Source organism: Euprymna scolopes, chromosome 24 (genome assembly GCF_053919585.1).
Source record: "Euprymna scolopes isolate OS-2025 chromosome 24, ASM5391958v1, whole genome shotgun sequence".
In the NCBI taxonomy this organism is placed as follows: domain Eukaryota; kingdom Metazoa; phylum Mollusca; class Cephalopoda; order Sepiida; family Sepiolidae; genus Euprymna; species Euprymna scolopes.
This window is the reverse complement of record NC_136505.1, coordinates 62,046,895-62,060,948: the sequence shown is the minus strand read 5'-3', so window position 1 is coordinate 62,060,948 and position 14,054 is coordinate 62,046,895. Positions and strand designations below refer to the sequence as shown.

Here is a 14,054-nt window from a genome sequence, read left to right as displayed (position 1 = left end):
CCATGACTGGATAGAAGTCCTAAATAATTCACACTTGACCCGTGATGCAGTGGTTAGATTACTTGGAAAAATAAATTTAAAAAAATGATCTTCTCCTGAAGGTTGAAGGTTCAATCCTCAGTGTAGGTGACCGAAAAATACAATTGGGAATTACTTAGGATCTCTATCTAGTCATGACTGACAGAACAAGAACATGCTACCCCTGTGATGTAAATAAAGGGTTCCGCTCAAAATTCTGTCCAAATTCCCAAGTTTGACAAAATACACCCAAAGAAGGTTAAAGGTTACATTGATCGAAACGTAAAAATCAGACTCAAGATGAGAACAGTAGTACGGAGAATCCAAATAAGACAAATAACCAATCCTCATCTCAAAAATTCAAAAACGTCAAATTTTGTAATTTATATAAAACTAGTTCAGCATAACTTAATAGATCTCGCACTGTCTGCCAATTTGTGGCCCTTCTTGCAACATTGTAGTATTGCATTTCTGTGCTTATTTTGTAAGTACCTCCATGGAATGCGCTCTAATGAACATGGTGCATTTGTACCCCCTTGATGTAAATACCTCTAACCAGGACAGCTAGAAGCAAAATCTCACCCTTTCACTGTATAAGTCTTTGGATGCCAAAAATCTTTCTACTTTCGAAGCTTTTCTTTCTTTGGAATGCTCCTTTGGAATTCCTTCCCTGCTCTGTTTTCCTGACTGTATCAATATACAGAACTGCAAATGTAAACTGAACAAACATCTTGCTGCATAATTCCCCACATAGGATGTTCCCTTATAAATCTGGTCTCTAATCACAATAACACTTATATCTTGTTGGCAATATGCCTTGTTTGTAGTGAAAACAATTTAAAACAAAAACATTTAAACAATTTTGTTTAAAAACAATATTAGGTTCAACTATGTATTAAACGGTTAGCTATATTAATGTAAACAGTGTTAATTTATTTGGAAGGTAGCAGTGTTATCTATAATCTGCCAAATATGTCTTTAAAAAAAAATGTTAAAACTTTTATGTTGAACTTTCCACTTGCTCCAAAATTTATCACTGGATTTTTAATTGTTAATATTACTAATAAATACCTTCTTTTAATATAGAAACTTTTTCATTTTTTTTTTCTTTTGTCAAAATTACTTTTATCTTTAGTTGGGAATTCAATTTCATATATAACATTACTGTAAAATGTGCCCCCCCCTATAATATCCTGTTTACAAACATCTTTTCAAAATTTTGAACAAAGGGAATCAATCATACATGAAACTTGGCAAATTAAAAAAAAAAAAAAAAAAATTAATGTGACATTTTTTATGTGAAGTTACATAGAAAACCCTTGAGAAAAGGTCGTGAGGTTATTTAGAAATATTTACTCAGGATTATTGTACGGTACCATTTTTAGTTTGTAGTCTAATTTACTGGTTATTGTACAGAAATCCCCCATATTAAAGAAACAAAATTAAAAATCTATTTTACCTCCTAAATTGTGGATGTTTTTTAGAAATTGACTTCCAAGTTTTTTTTTGTTTTTTTAAATTTTTTCCAATCACTCACCCTAATCACTTCCAATGTTTTCCTTGACCTTAAATTCATATAAAATATTGATCACTCACTTATGTCGATTTCAAAATAAATATAGATATGAAAATTTGGTTCCTAATTATTTAAAAACAAAACAAAAAAATAAATGTTTTTGAATTTTTTTTAGATGAGGATTGATAAGCTTCATTATTCAAACTACTATTCTCATCTTGGGTGTATTTCTTATGACCTGGATAAAGGTGTTGAGTAACACTTAGTTCTATCTGACAGTCTTCTGGGGTTGAAAATTCAGTCCTCACTACAGACGATACTAAAAATAATTTAAGACTTCATGACTGATAGAATGAGAATAATCTACACCCATGCATTAAATCAAGATTTTAATTTAAAATATTATGGATTTTTGAATTTGACAATGTGCATTTGAAAGTCATGTGCTTTTTTTTCTTCCCTCCCCCCTTTATCAGAGAGGGGTCTATGTTTTCAGTGGTGTCAGTTATTCTGGATGATTGCCAGATAATCGTCCATTGGTTTTTCCTGAAATTTTGCCACAAATTGTATTTCATTAAATAGATGTGCACAGTAAAAAAAACAAAACTTTTTTGCGAAAATTCCTGTTGCACCCCAGGGGCTCAAGAGGTAAAAAATGCCCCCAAATGGCCAAAAAGACACGTTTTGCCCCATAACTTTTGATCCATCTATTAGATTTTTCTGAAACTTGGCCAAAATGTGGAACCCGTTGCTCTTAATATCAATCCAGTATGAGCGACCCTGGCAAAGTTCTGACTCGCGTCCCTGAGGACTTCTGGTGCTAAAAACGCCTCCTTTTGTGGCTCTTTTTTCATATTTCTCAATAAAACCTTGATATGTCTGACTATATAGTGTTTTTTCACGGTGGTCAACTCAAATATACATGTGTTAAGGCCTGGAACTGCACCATTATCTATTTACACAGGGATTCGGTGTTCCCAGGGGCTTAAAAGAGGTCAAAAATGCCCCAAAATGGTCAAAAATGACACTTTTTGCCCCATAGCATTTGATCCATCCGTTAGCTTTTTCTGAAACTTGGCCAAAATGTGGAGGCCATTGTTAATATAAATTCAGTATGGGTGACCCTGGAAAAATTCTGGTTTGCATCCCTTTGGGACTTTTAGGGCTAAAAAACATGACTTTTTGTAGCTCTTTTCTCATATAAGCCAAAAACTTGATACGTATGTCTATATAGTGATTTTCCATGGTGCTGAATTCAAATATACATGTCTTAAGGCATGAAACTGCACCGGTTGTCCATTTTCACTAGGATTCGGCATTCCCAGGATATCAAAAGGAATCACAAATGCCCCCAAATTGCTAAAAATGACACTTTTTACCCCATAACTTTTGCCCTATCCATTAGATTTTTCTGAAACTTGGCAAAAATATGAAGGCAACGTTGGCTCTTCACATTTCTCACATTCATCATTTCTTCGCTATTTTTTGTGGCATCAACTTACATGCAGTACCAGAGAGGGATCATGCATGAGCGGCCTTTTTTTTTTTTTTATTATAAAGGAGTCATTTATCAAGGCTCAAAAGCCATTTGAGGACAAGGGTTAATTAGTTTCGGGAAGTTGGTGAGACAACACTGTAATGATTGATAGTGATGGGGATTATTTAACAGGAAGGCTCAACAAGAAATTGCTTACATTGAACTTGAAAATGATCATATTGTAGAAAGCAACCGCACAATGGTTTCATAGGTGGGCAGTTCTAGGAAGAAAATTTTTGTTCATGGAATTTGCATTCTGTTTTAAGAACAGATAGCGTAAGGAACTTGTTGACAGTCGTGTTGTAGCCAAAACATTTAAAAAAAAAAAAAAATCCAAGATGAGAAGGGTAGTGCAAATAATAAAAATAACCTCACTTTTTAGGGGGGGGGGGAATTGTATTAAAATTTTAAAAAAATTGTCAGTTAATGATTTATATACATAAGTTAGTTGCATCTTTTGAAAGCAATATTTTTGCGAGGTTAAATTGCAAAACTTTAGAAATCAAAGTAATGGTGAATAAAATTATTAAATGAAAAATCTTTTTTTTTAATTCCTGATTTTTCACTCCAGATCAATTCGTCATTCTTTTATTTATTTTCAGAGTCACTTACCGGCCATTAAAGTTCATGCCTATTTTGCCCCTGTGACCCCACCTCCCTCTGTTGGGGGAGGTCGACAAAGATACTGCCGCTGTTGTGTAATTCTTTGACAGTTACCGGTAATGGCCCCTGACCAACGACAAACTGTGATTAAAAATCTTGCCACGCATACACAGAGAGCTTGACGTGTATGCGTGCGTTTTGTAGACCCATATGAATACACACATACACACACATATGCATACATATACCCCCTTTTATTTTTTATTTTTTTTTAAAAAGGGATAGGGGTGGACCAACTTACCATCTCTAATTTGAGCATTGCTGCTACCACTGCTGTTATCGCTATTGCAACCATCTTCAACACCCTGACAACCACTTATCTAAGTGAGGAGTCCAGAATTCCTTGATGCCAAATGGCACTCTTTTTTTTTCCTTTTTTTTTTATTATTAAAGAAAAACCCACCACTGCCAGGTGAGGTTGTGATCTGTTTTTAGCTTCCATACACAAAACATGATTGTTTCTTGGATTGTCTCAATCTTCTTTTTTTTTCTCTCCCTCTCTCTTAAGCGTGTTTGTCATGATTTAACTATGAAACCTGGGAGCAGTAAAAAAATATCAAAAGTAGAATTTATTTTTTCATATAAACCGCGTATCTGCAAGATTTTTTTTTTTTTACCCCTTCCCATGTCCTGTGCCTGTCTTTCTCCCGCGTAACCGCCTGTGATGGATAATATTGAAATGCGTTTTTTCCTTTGCTGTTTTTTTTATTGTTCTGCAGAAAATGTAGCAGACGATATGTTTAGATTCGTTTTGGAACTGTCCAAAATGTTTACTAGGGAAAAAGTGATCATTTACGTCTCCTCTTGACATGACCAAAAAAAAAAAAAACTTATTGAAAAAGTCGGACAGGAATAATCTAGAGTTTTTTTGTTTTTTTTTTCTTTCAAAAAATTTTTTCTTATGAATGCATTCCATAGTGTCCGTCTAGAAAAATAAATTCTTTGTATTAAACGTCTTATTTTTTCTGTTAATATTTTGGACCACCTTTTTAGCATTTTTATTTTTTTAAGCAAATCAATCGGTCTCCCCAGACAAATAGCATTCTACTTCATCTCATTAACAGATCTTCGTACATCACTTGCCATGGACACATGTCAATCAAAAGTTTTGTCTTCTACATTGTGTACACTTCAGATGGTTTTCATATCAATTAGCTAGAACAAAACCTGCAGCCTTACTGCAAGAAATAGAAATGACTGTATATACTCCTGTATAAGCAACCATTTTACAATCAATTGTTCATGTCAAAAGAAACGGAGAATCTTTTTTTTATTTTTTTTTTTTATTTTTGTATATGGAATATCTTGAAATGGGTGAAACCTTTTAGTTTTATTTTTAAAACCTATCTCACTGTTCCTTATCCAAAATGTTTTAGAAACTTTTAATCCGATTTTGTATTAACTTATTTTCTGTAATGAACAGCTTGATCTTTCTGAAAACTTGGTCATAAAAAGCTGTTTATTATGTGGAGAGAAATAAATATATATATATATATATATAATATACATGGTAAGTTCGTTTGGCTATTTTCTTAATCTCTGCATTGTGTGACTGTGGAACAAGCTCATGTGTAACAGCGGTCTTCAGTTAGTTGCTCATCTCTATATGTAATTTATGTAATTCAAATAAAATTAATTTTCTGTTTAATGTTCAATTCGATAATATCATCTGAATCTTTTATTTTACATTTGATTCCAATAGAATTAATTTTTCTTAGTTTCTTGAAATTTAAATTATCAATTTTTTTTTTATACTGTCCAAAAAACAGATAGTATAAACAATTCATTTGACGTTAATGTTCCCGTCTGCAAGTCCCTGTGACTTTTGTTCAATTATCTCATTAAAGAAAAATCATTTCTTAGGACTCATCTTCTTGTGTTCTCATCTTCATTTTCCATCTCTTTAGTTGCTTTCTCTGCAGTGCTACCTTGTTAAGTTAAATAACTGTTCACCTGCCGTGAAACTGGTTTTCAGGATGTTATCTTGTGGAAATTTAACAGAAAGAAAGGTACAAGGTTGCAAGTGAGTAGCAGCAACTTGTCGAGTCAGGGCCCGCAAACTTCTAGATCACCGTGATGTGATAAAATTGTTGTGTGGATTTTAAAGTTAAATCAGCTCTACATTATATGTGTGTAAAGTTAAATCAGCTCTACATTATATATTACACCCAGAAATATTTTCATAACCTTCAAACTTTCAAATTTAGGAGCCAATACAATGTGCATTACCTTTTTGAAAGGAAAATCATGAAAAAAATTTTTTGGGTTTCTATGTCGAATTTGAAGAATTAAAGAAACTATTTTATAGAAAAAAAAATGTTGCTGCAATTAAATAAGACTTTCTTAAATATCTGGTGGTTTCCATGTCTGTTCTCCGATTGAATTGTACGTTTTATCAGTTGGCCAATCCCCAAATTAAATCTTTCTTGTTCTTGTAGACTTATGTTTCTTCATGGCAAATAAAACGTGATTATTCTTTTCTGATTATTTGAAAAAGCCAGTGCAAATGGTTGGACAGTGGACTTTGTGATTTTATTTCTTCTCTTTTAGAGAAATTACTTTTGGCAGTCTTCCATGATTGGTTTACTGGAAAAACTTTAACATGTCCTAGCATGAATGAAAAAAACAAAACTCTAAAACCTTCAGTTTTCAACATTTTCCTGTCTTGCTTTTATTTCTTGCCTTTTTTGTTTTCCATTATTTAATAGTTTAATTTTCCAAATATCAAAAGGATCTGTCTTCTGACAAACGTTTGTATTCTAAATATTTTCAAATCTTTTTCCTAAGATTGGCTTGAGTGAAAGGAGGAGGTGATCCTTGCAAAGCAAACATCCAATCATTTTTTTCTCTTCCTTTCTTGAGCCATTCTCAATTTTTATCTGAGAGAGTAAGTTTGATTTGTATTTGTAAATATATTTATATTGAATCTGTAGAGTTTTCGGCCCAACATTTTATTGTATTAGATGCCACATGTACACAGTCTTACTTTCAAAGAATTCTCTCTCTCCCAGAAGAAAATATATTTTACAGTGACAATAATTAAGATTTCCACAATTATGTCTACCGTCGTCTCCATTCTCTGATAATGCTTTAAGTGTAAAATTGAACTGGATATGTCCTTCATAAACAAAAAGTTATCCATAATCAAACTTTCTCCAGCAAAGAATGATCTCTGTAACGGCCAAATTTGTTGAGAGTTATTTCTCCTTGGCCAATTATTTATTGCTGTTGGTAGTTATCTGCCCTTGGTCTGAAGATAACTCGGAAGATTTCAACTTACGAAATGACTTTCCCCTCTCCACTTTCATCTTTGTTTTGAAATTATTAAATTATATTTGGATGTCTTTAATTTGTTTTGGACAAACTTTAAATTATCTACTTACCATAAAAATTGTAAATATTTTTTTATTTTTTTGAAGAAAATGAAAATTAGAATCAGTTTTTTTTTTTATCACCTCCCCCCCATCTCATTCTCATTTTATAGCAGAATTTAATTATTCATTGCTTTTCACACATTTGGGTAATTATTACTCTTATCGATATCAATTATTATAAAAAAATAGTAAATTACTTAAAAACCTATTTTGTTTAGCTACATATGAGTTAATTGTTTTAAATAGTTTAAAACAATTAAATTTGTCATAAATAATCGAATAAAATAATTTGCATTCTGTTTTAATGCAAATGAGTAAATGAAACAATTGTTTTTGAGCAGTTTTCCAATGGTATTCTTTTTAAAATAATTAATGTTCGTAATAGTAATGATTACTTAAATTTCTGCTCCACTTTTCCAAATACATCGTTTTATCTTGTGAGTCTTTTGCTACAGTTCGTCTTTATGAAAAGACCTATTTTATTTATCACATCTGATTTGATAAAATCTCGTAAATTCTATTGTGAATTTAGATTCTTGCATTTTTTTTTTGTATAAACATAAAACGATTTTTAACACAGAAATTTTTCAATGTGTAAAGTAAATTTTTTTTACAAAAATGATTGTTTTTTTTTGTTTTTGTCATTTGAGTTTTAAAAGTCTAATTTGATTAATGCATGCGCGCGTAACAAGTTGAGGTATTTTGTTAGAGTATTTAGTTAAGCACTTGACACTAGTCTTCAGGCTTTTATCAAAGTGCAGTGTGGTTCTGTTTGATTGCTGGTGCTCCTGTAAGAGAGGGAATGGTTTATTTCTTGCTGCCTGAGGTGTCCTTATTAGAGTCGATCGTACAGTGCTGATTTCCTCACATTAAACAAACTTCTTGTCAAAGCCAGTGGGAAGAAGGGTAAAAAAATTACCATTATAAAGAGATGACCTTAAGTTTGATTTTTAATCAAACTGAAGCAAAAATATGGAAGGCCCTCTTTGGAAGTGGATTGGGTTGTCAATTTTTAAAATTCTATCTTCTGTGTGAGAAAGTTATTTTTGATTTTCATAAAATGGCAAATTCTTCAATTTAATAACAGAAAATAGGATTTCTATTTATTTATTTATTTTTTTTTTTGACAAATCTTTGATACAAGTAGTACTTTCAGGAATTCTTGTACATTGTCGATTTCAACTTCATTACCAAAACCTTTTTCATTTGAGAAACGATATTATATAATCCATCCTTTGAATTGGTTTCTTCTTTTATTTCGGATAAACTGGTAGAAATATTTGTTCCTTGTTTTATCTTTAAAATTTCAGTTCTTCATTAAAAATATATTCGTTTTTTTGTTGTTGTTTTTTTTTTATTTAACTTATTGTTACATGATTGGGATTATTTGAACAACTGCTTTCATCTTGGATGCTATTCTTACTATGATGTAATTTCCAAACCTCTTCAGATATCTCTTGACAAACTCGCAAATCTTACAGAACTTTGAATGGAATCAATTATTTAATCCACAGTGATAACTTGCTCTCATCCAGTTAGCTGTGATTGGTTATAAGTATTAAGTAATAATGAATTAAGACTTCTATCCGGTCATGGCTGATAGGAGATCAAGCTACCACCATGGATTAAAGGTGTTCTGTACAAATTTCAGAGTTCAACAAGTTGCCCCCTTTTAGAAGGTTAAGCATTACATTGGCGGGAACATTGTGAGAATAACCTCCAAGATGAGAACAATTTTCTGAATAAAACAAATATTTAATCCTCGGCTGAAAAAAACAAACAAGAGTCATGATTTTTACATGAATTCATTATGAAACCTTAAAAATAGATTTTAAACAAGATTGTCAGTTTTAAATTGCTTGTTTTGGCAACAAGAATTACTGGCTCGGTCATTTCATTAAATTGTTTTAATTAAATAAAATATTCGAAAATTCTATAAGTAAAACATCAACTATTTTTTCTTTTTATTAATTTTATCATAACATATCATTTTCTACCAAAAGTCACTAAACAAAATTTCCCATCATTTTAATAAGGATTTCACTTTTGTTTCATAGCTTACAAAAGGGCAAATAAATAAATAAATAAATAAAATAAAAAATAAATGGTTGCTAATAGTCTTCAGTCCTTGTATAGAAAATAATAGTTTATTTTAAATTTTATTTTTTACTGAATAAATTTGTATAATTGATAGAATAAAAATCAAGTTAGTCTGATTATTATTTTTTTTTTTTACAATTAAAAAAAAAAAGTAAACTACTTTTTAAAAATAAGTCTCTTTTAAAGTTTATCTGTATACACTTAAAGCAAAATTAAAGTTGGTCTAGAAAGGCTCGAAAATAGCAATTCTTCATGAAGTGGTGGTAGTCTGTCAAAGTAACCTTGAGTTTTCTGATTTAGGGAGGTAACGTATTCAAGGATTATCTCCCATATTCTTTGATATAAAGATTGCAGATTATCAAAGAAGGTAACTCTTAAATAAGTTGTTCCCCCATTCCATGTAAGCAACTCTAAAGGATCCTTGGAGTTTTAGTATTGCTTAGATATAAGTAAGCTAAGTACTTTATACAAGTTAAAGGATAAACTTCATAAGAAAAAAAAAGAAACCTTCAAGTTCAAAAGTGTAAGCTAAACCTTCATAAACAATAGAATATAAAGTCAACTCTCAGCGTTCACAGAAAACACTTTTTTTTGTATGAACAGCTTTTTTTATTGACATGAATTTAGAAAGTTTGATTTTAAGAAATAAAAACAAACTTCCCTGAACTATTTTTTTTTGTACACTAGATGATAATAAAAAAATTGTTTGGACATCTAATTCATATAGAATCTAAAAAGTATATAAAAAAACGAATACTAACTTATTTGTCTTTCTTAGAAAGCCTAAGGTTTGAAATAATGCTCCCCCCCCCCTCCAATCTTTGACAACTGCAATTCTGATTGTTTTTAGTTGGAAAATTATATTTAGGCATAAAATCTATATTTAATTGAATTATCTATATTTAATTGAATTATCTATATTTAATTGAATTATCTATATTTAATTAAATTATCTATATTTAAAATCTATATTTAATTAAAGAATTATTGCGCATGGAAATTAATTATATCAAGCCCCCTTGAAAAATACTTAAGGATGGGCACTGTTTGCAGAATAATAACTATAAGGTAGTTAACTAGCGTTCATGCAATGTTTATGACTCGTTTGAACACTTTAGATTGTCTACTGTATTTGCCCGAATTCGGTGTTTAATAGTTCTCAATTCCCTTCATTCCCATGGCAATTGTTTGGTGTCCCTGAGGTAAAGTTTTAGCAAATAGAGCAAAAGGTGGTTTCGTGGCTGGGTTCAAATCTCATGACCAGCAGGAATTGCCACTCTTTACACTGATGATTGTGTAAGCATGAAACAGTAGTGTCTGTAGGTATAAAGAATAATTATTACACACACACACACACAAATTATTTTACAGAAAACCCTGACTAATTTGTAGTCTTACAATTTTTGATAAATATTTTTTTAGAATAGATCATTACTAGTTTTTCTTGTACAATTTTATTTTTATTTTGCCCTCAATGATAAGGTTTTGCCCCCCCCCTTCTAAAGCTGGATGGTAAGTTCTGTGGTAGCAGCAGCAGCTCTTTTTTTTATTTTTTATTTTTATTTTTTTTTATAAATGAGGAGGGGTTTCAACCAAACAGCAAAACTTGTACAAAGAAAAACAACAAAATTCTTAATTAATTCCTTCTGATAATTAAAAATTGGGAGTCGGGAAAATTACTAACAAAAATGAAACTGGATCCTTCAAGTCAAGCTATTCTGGGTTAACGAGGAAAAAGGGGCAGAGATTTTTTTTTTTATTACAAAATAATCTCTAACTAGCTAACAATGTTGAGGTTACAATAAGTGTTTCTTAGGCTTATCTTTGATTTAATTCATATTCATGTGGTTGGGTGCCAAACCTTGTGTGGAGCTTTTCCCTTTCTGCATGTTCACGAAAAAGTGGAAAAAACTAACAACAAAAGGACAGCATTAAAAACCATGGATGATGAAACTTTGAAACGTTTTCAGCAGGCGATGGCATAGGATAATTCATAATTAGATGCGATCTTCAACGTGGATTACCTCCCTTGTTCGGCTAGCGTGGATATGGATTACCTCCCTTGTTCGGCTAGCGTGGATGTGGATTACCTCCCTTGTTCGGCTAGCGTGGATGTGGATACCTTCCTTGTTTTCCCAGATGAAATTCCTTCACAACTGTGAAGGAAAAAAAAAAAAAATAAATAAAATAATAAAAAAAAAAGACCAATAACAGCAAATGATTGACTAACACAATTGGTATGCAATCTGCTGCATATCGCCTGCCTTCCCTTTACGTGTAAATTATTTTTTTTAATTTTATTTTTAATTTTTTTTTTTTTTTTGTTAAAGCTCATTTAAATAACTGCTGTCTTAACAGAGGCTTAGTTTCTTTGAGCTGATTTAACAAATGAAAACTATGATCTGATTCAGATTTGATAAAGAACCTGAAGAGTAAATAGTAAAAAAAAAAAAGAAAAAAAGAAAAAACAAAATAAAAAAAAAAAAAACTTGTCGGTAAAGAGATGAACAATATAGTTGCTCATATTATTTGAATTTTTCAGAGTACAGTTCTCATCTTGAGTGTTATTTTCACGTTTCACTCAATGTAACCCCTGACCTTCTTCACGTGTATCTCGTTGAACTTGGGGATCTGCACAGAATTTCGAATGGAACCCTTGGAGATAGCATGCTCTTGTTCCATCAGCCGTGACTAGACAGAAACTTTAAGTAACTCGCTAATTGAACTATAGCATGCTATTGCTATGAATGAAAGGGTTCTATTCAAAATTCTGTGTCGATTCCAGAGTTCAACAGAAAAATTCTATTGTTTGACAAAGATACACCTGAAGGACGTCAGGTTACAATCGACCGAATCGTTGTGAAAATAACACTCAAGATGAGAACCGTAGTCCAAAGAATCAATATAATACGAATAATCAATCCTCATCTCAAAAATTCAGAAACGTAATATAATTGCTATTAATCTTATCATCATATTATTTTTTATCATTTGATTTTTTTTTTTAATGTTATACTTATTGCAAACATGTTTGTGATTGACTGTTTGAGCAAGGACTTATTGAAGACACACATACACACATACACATTCTTTACATAAGACAATTAAAAAAAAAAAAATCAACAAAAAAAAAATAAATTGACCTTCCCCAGTCACTGACTTTTGCTTGATCAGTTCTGCTCGAGTCCCTGCGGAAAACACAAAATGGCCTCGAAATTCTACATCATATTTGGTGTTTTTAATCTCATTACTATTATTGCTATTTTTTATTTGAGGTTTGTAAACTGAGGATTGTCGTTAAAAAAAGAAAATGGAGACAATATAAAAAATACAAACCACTTTGGACACTGATTTAAAAAATTTTTTTTTTTTTTTCTGTGTCCCTGCCACCCTCTCTATTGCAATTCCTCTGAACAGCGTCACACCCGGATTACAGTGGTAGAGGAGTCAGTGTTACAGATGATGAAAAACTCAAGATCCAACCCCTTCTCCACCCAATTTACTGTAAACCTGTATGAGTAGAAAGAAATTGATTTTTTTTTCAGTTGAAAAAAAGGAAAGAAGAAAAAAACAGAATGCTGAACTTGCAGTGACAAACAGAAATATTGACTGATTTTTAATTTCCTATCATAAATAAGACAAACAGGTGGATTTATTTCTGCTGCTGCGCTTTCCTTTTCATTCATTGATCAGTGTTTTTTATTTTATTTATTTTATTTTTTACCAATACCTAACCCACCACATTAATTTTGTAGTGTCACCAGTGTGGGTCATTTATAATGGTATCATTGAGGGAAAAACATGGACACCACCCATCACTGATCGAATCACTCGCCTAATCCCTAATACAATCTCCAACCTTTATCTACGTGTGAGAACAACCCACCCTTCCTCTTGCAACTGCCCCTGTAAGCCTCTGATCTGCTTGTGAGAAAACCCCTTTTCTCACCTTGGCTGCCTTGAAAGCCTCCAATTCCTTTTGTGAGAACAGCCCCCCATTTGTGAGTGCTATCTCTTAAAGATCCCTGATTTGTTTGTGAGAGCCCCCTGCCCCCGATCTTTTATATGAAAGATCCCCTATTCTCGAACGCCTCTGGCATTTTTATGGAAAAATTAACCCCTTTCCCCCACAACACCACGTACTTTGCCTGCAGGAAACTTGGTTTTACTTGCTGTGCAGGTGAAACAAAGGCCGAACTTTTTTTTTTCTTTTAGAAAAAAAGAAATTTTCTATTTAATGTTTTTCTACTTTAATAATGCTTGCTGGGCAGGCATTGTTAACTCCAAATGAGAGGGGGTGGTAATAGCTTGGATAAAATTTATTTACCTCCTCCTTCCCCTTTTCACCACCCTTTTCAGTAAAACCCAACTAGTGTCAGTTTTTTCTTTAAGGATATATTATGGGGTCTGCCACACCCATACAACCTTCCACCAGATGCTTTTTGTATTAACATAAGAAATGAAGTCGATTGAGCCTTCTGTTGGTATCTTTAGCGATCTCTTCAGATCTTTGATATTAAATGATATTGCTAAGAATATTGAACTAAAAATACTTGCAAAAATTCTGTGAATTTTAGTCTGAAAGATGGAAATAAAAAAAAGTCCAACTACATCCCCAATTACTGATTATTAATAATAATAAAAAAAGACCCCCCCCACACACACTCTTACTCCTTCCTGTAACTCCCCACTCTCCCATCTCGGAACATGACTTTTTCTTTTTGCAACTTTTATAATATGCCATTAAATTTTGTTTGATTATTTGCTTTTATTTAATCGAAACTCCATTAAATTATCTTTTTTTTTTTTTATTTGACTTGGAATTTTATTTTGTTCATATTTTATC

The 14,054-nt window shown here is 31.8% G+C and overlaps 1 protein-coding gene across 7 annotated transcripts in view; it reads left to right on the top strand.

Annotated features, from left to right (window-relative positions):
* Positions 1-4,690, top strand: part of LOC145246744 (F-box/LRR-repeat protein 2-like) — a 423,804-nt gene extending 419,114 nt beyond the window's left edge. For all 7 annotated transcript variants that reach the window (XM_080108504.1, XM_080108506.1, XM_080108508.1 and 4 more), the window contains one exon: positions 3,674-4,690. In XM_080108504.1, the coding sequence (XP_079964630.1) occupies positions 3,674-3,781 (108 nt within the window). In that variant the 3' untranslated portion in view covers positions 3,782-4,690. The remainder of the gene's footprint in view (positions 1-3,673) is intronic.
* The last annotated feature ends 9,364 nt before the right edge of the window (positions 4,691-14,054 follow it).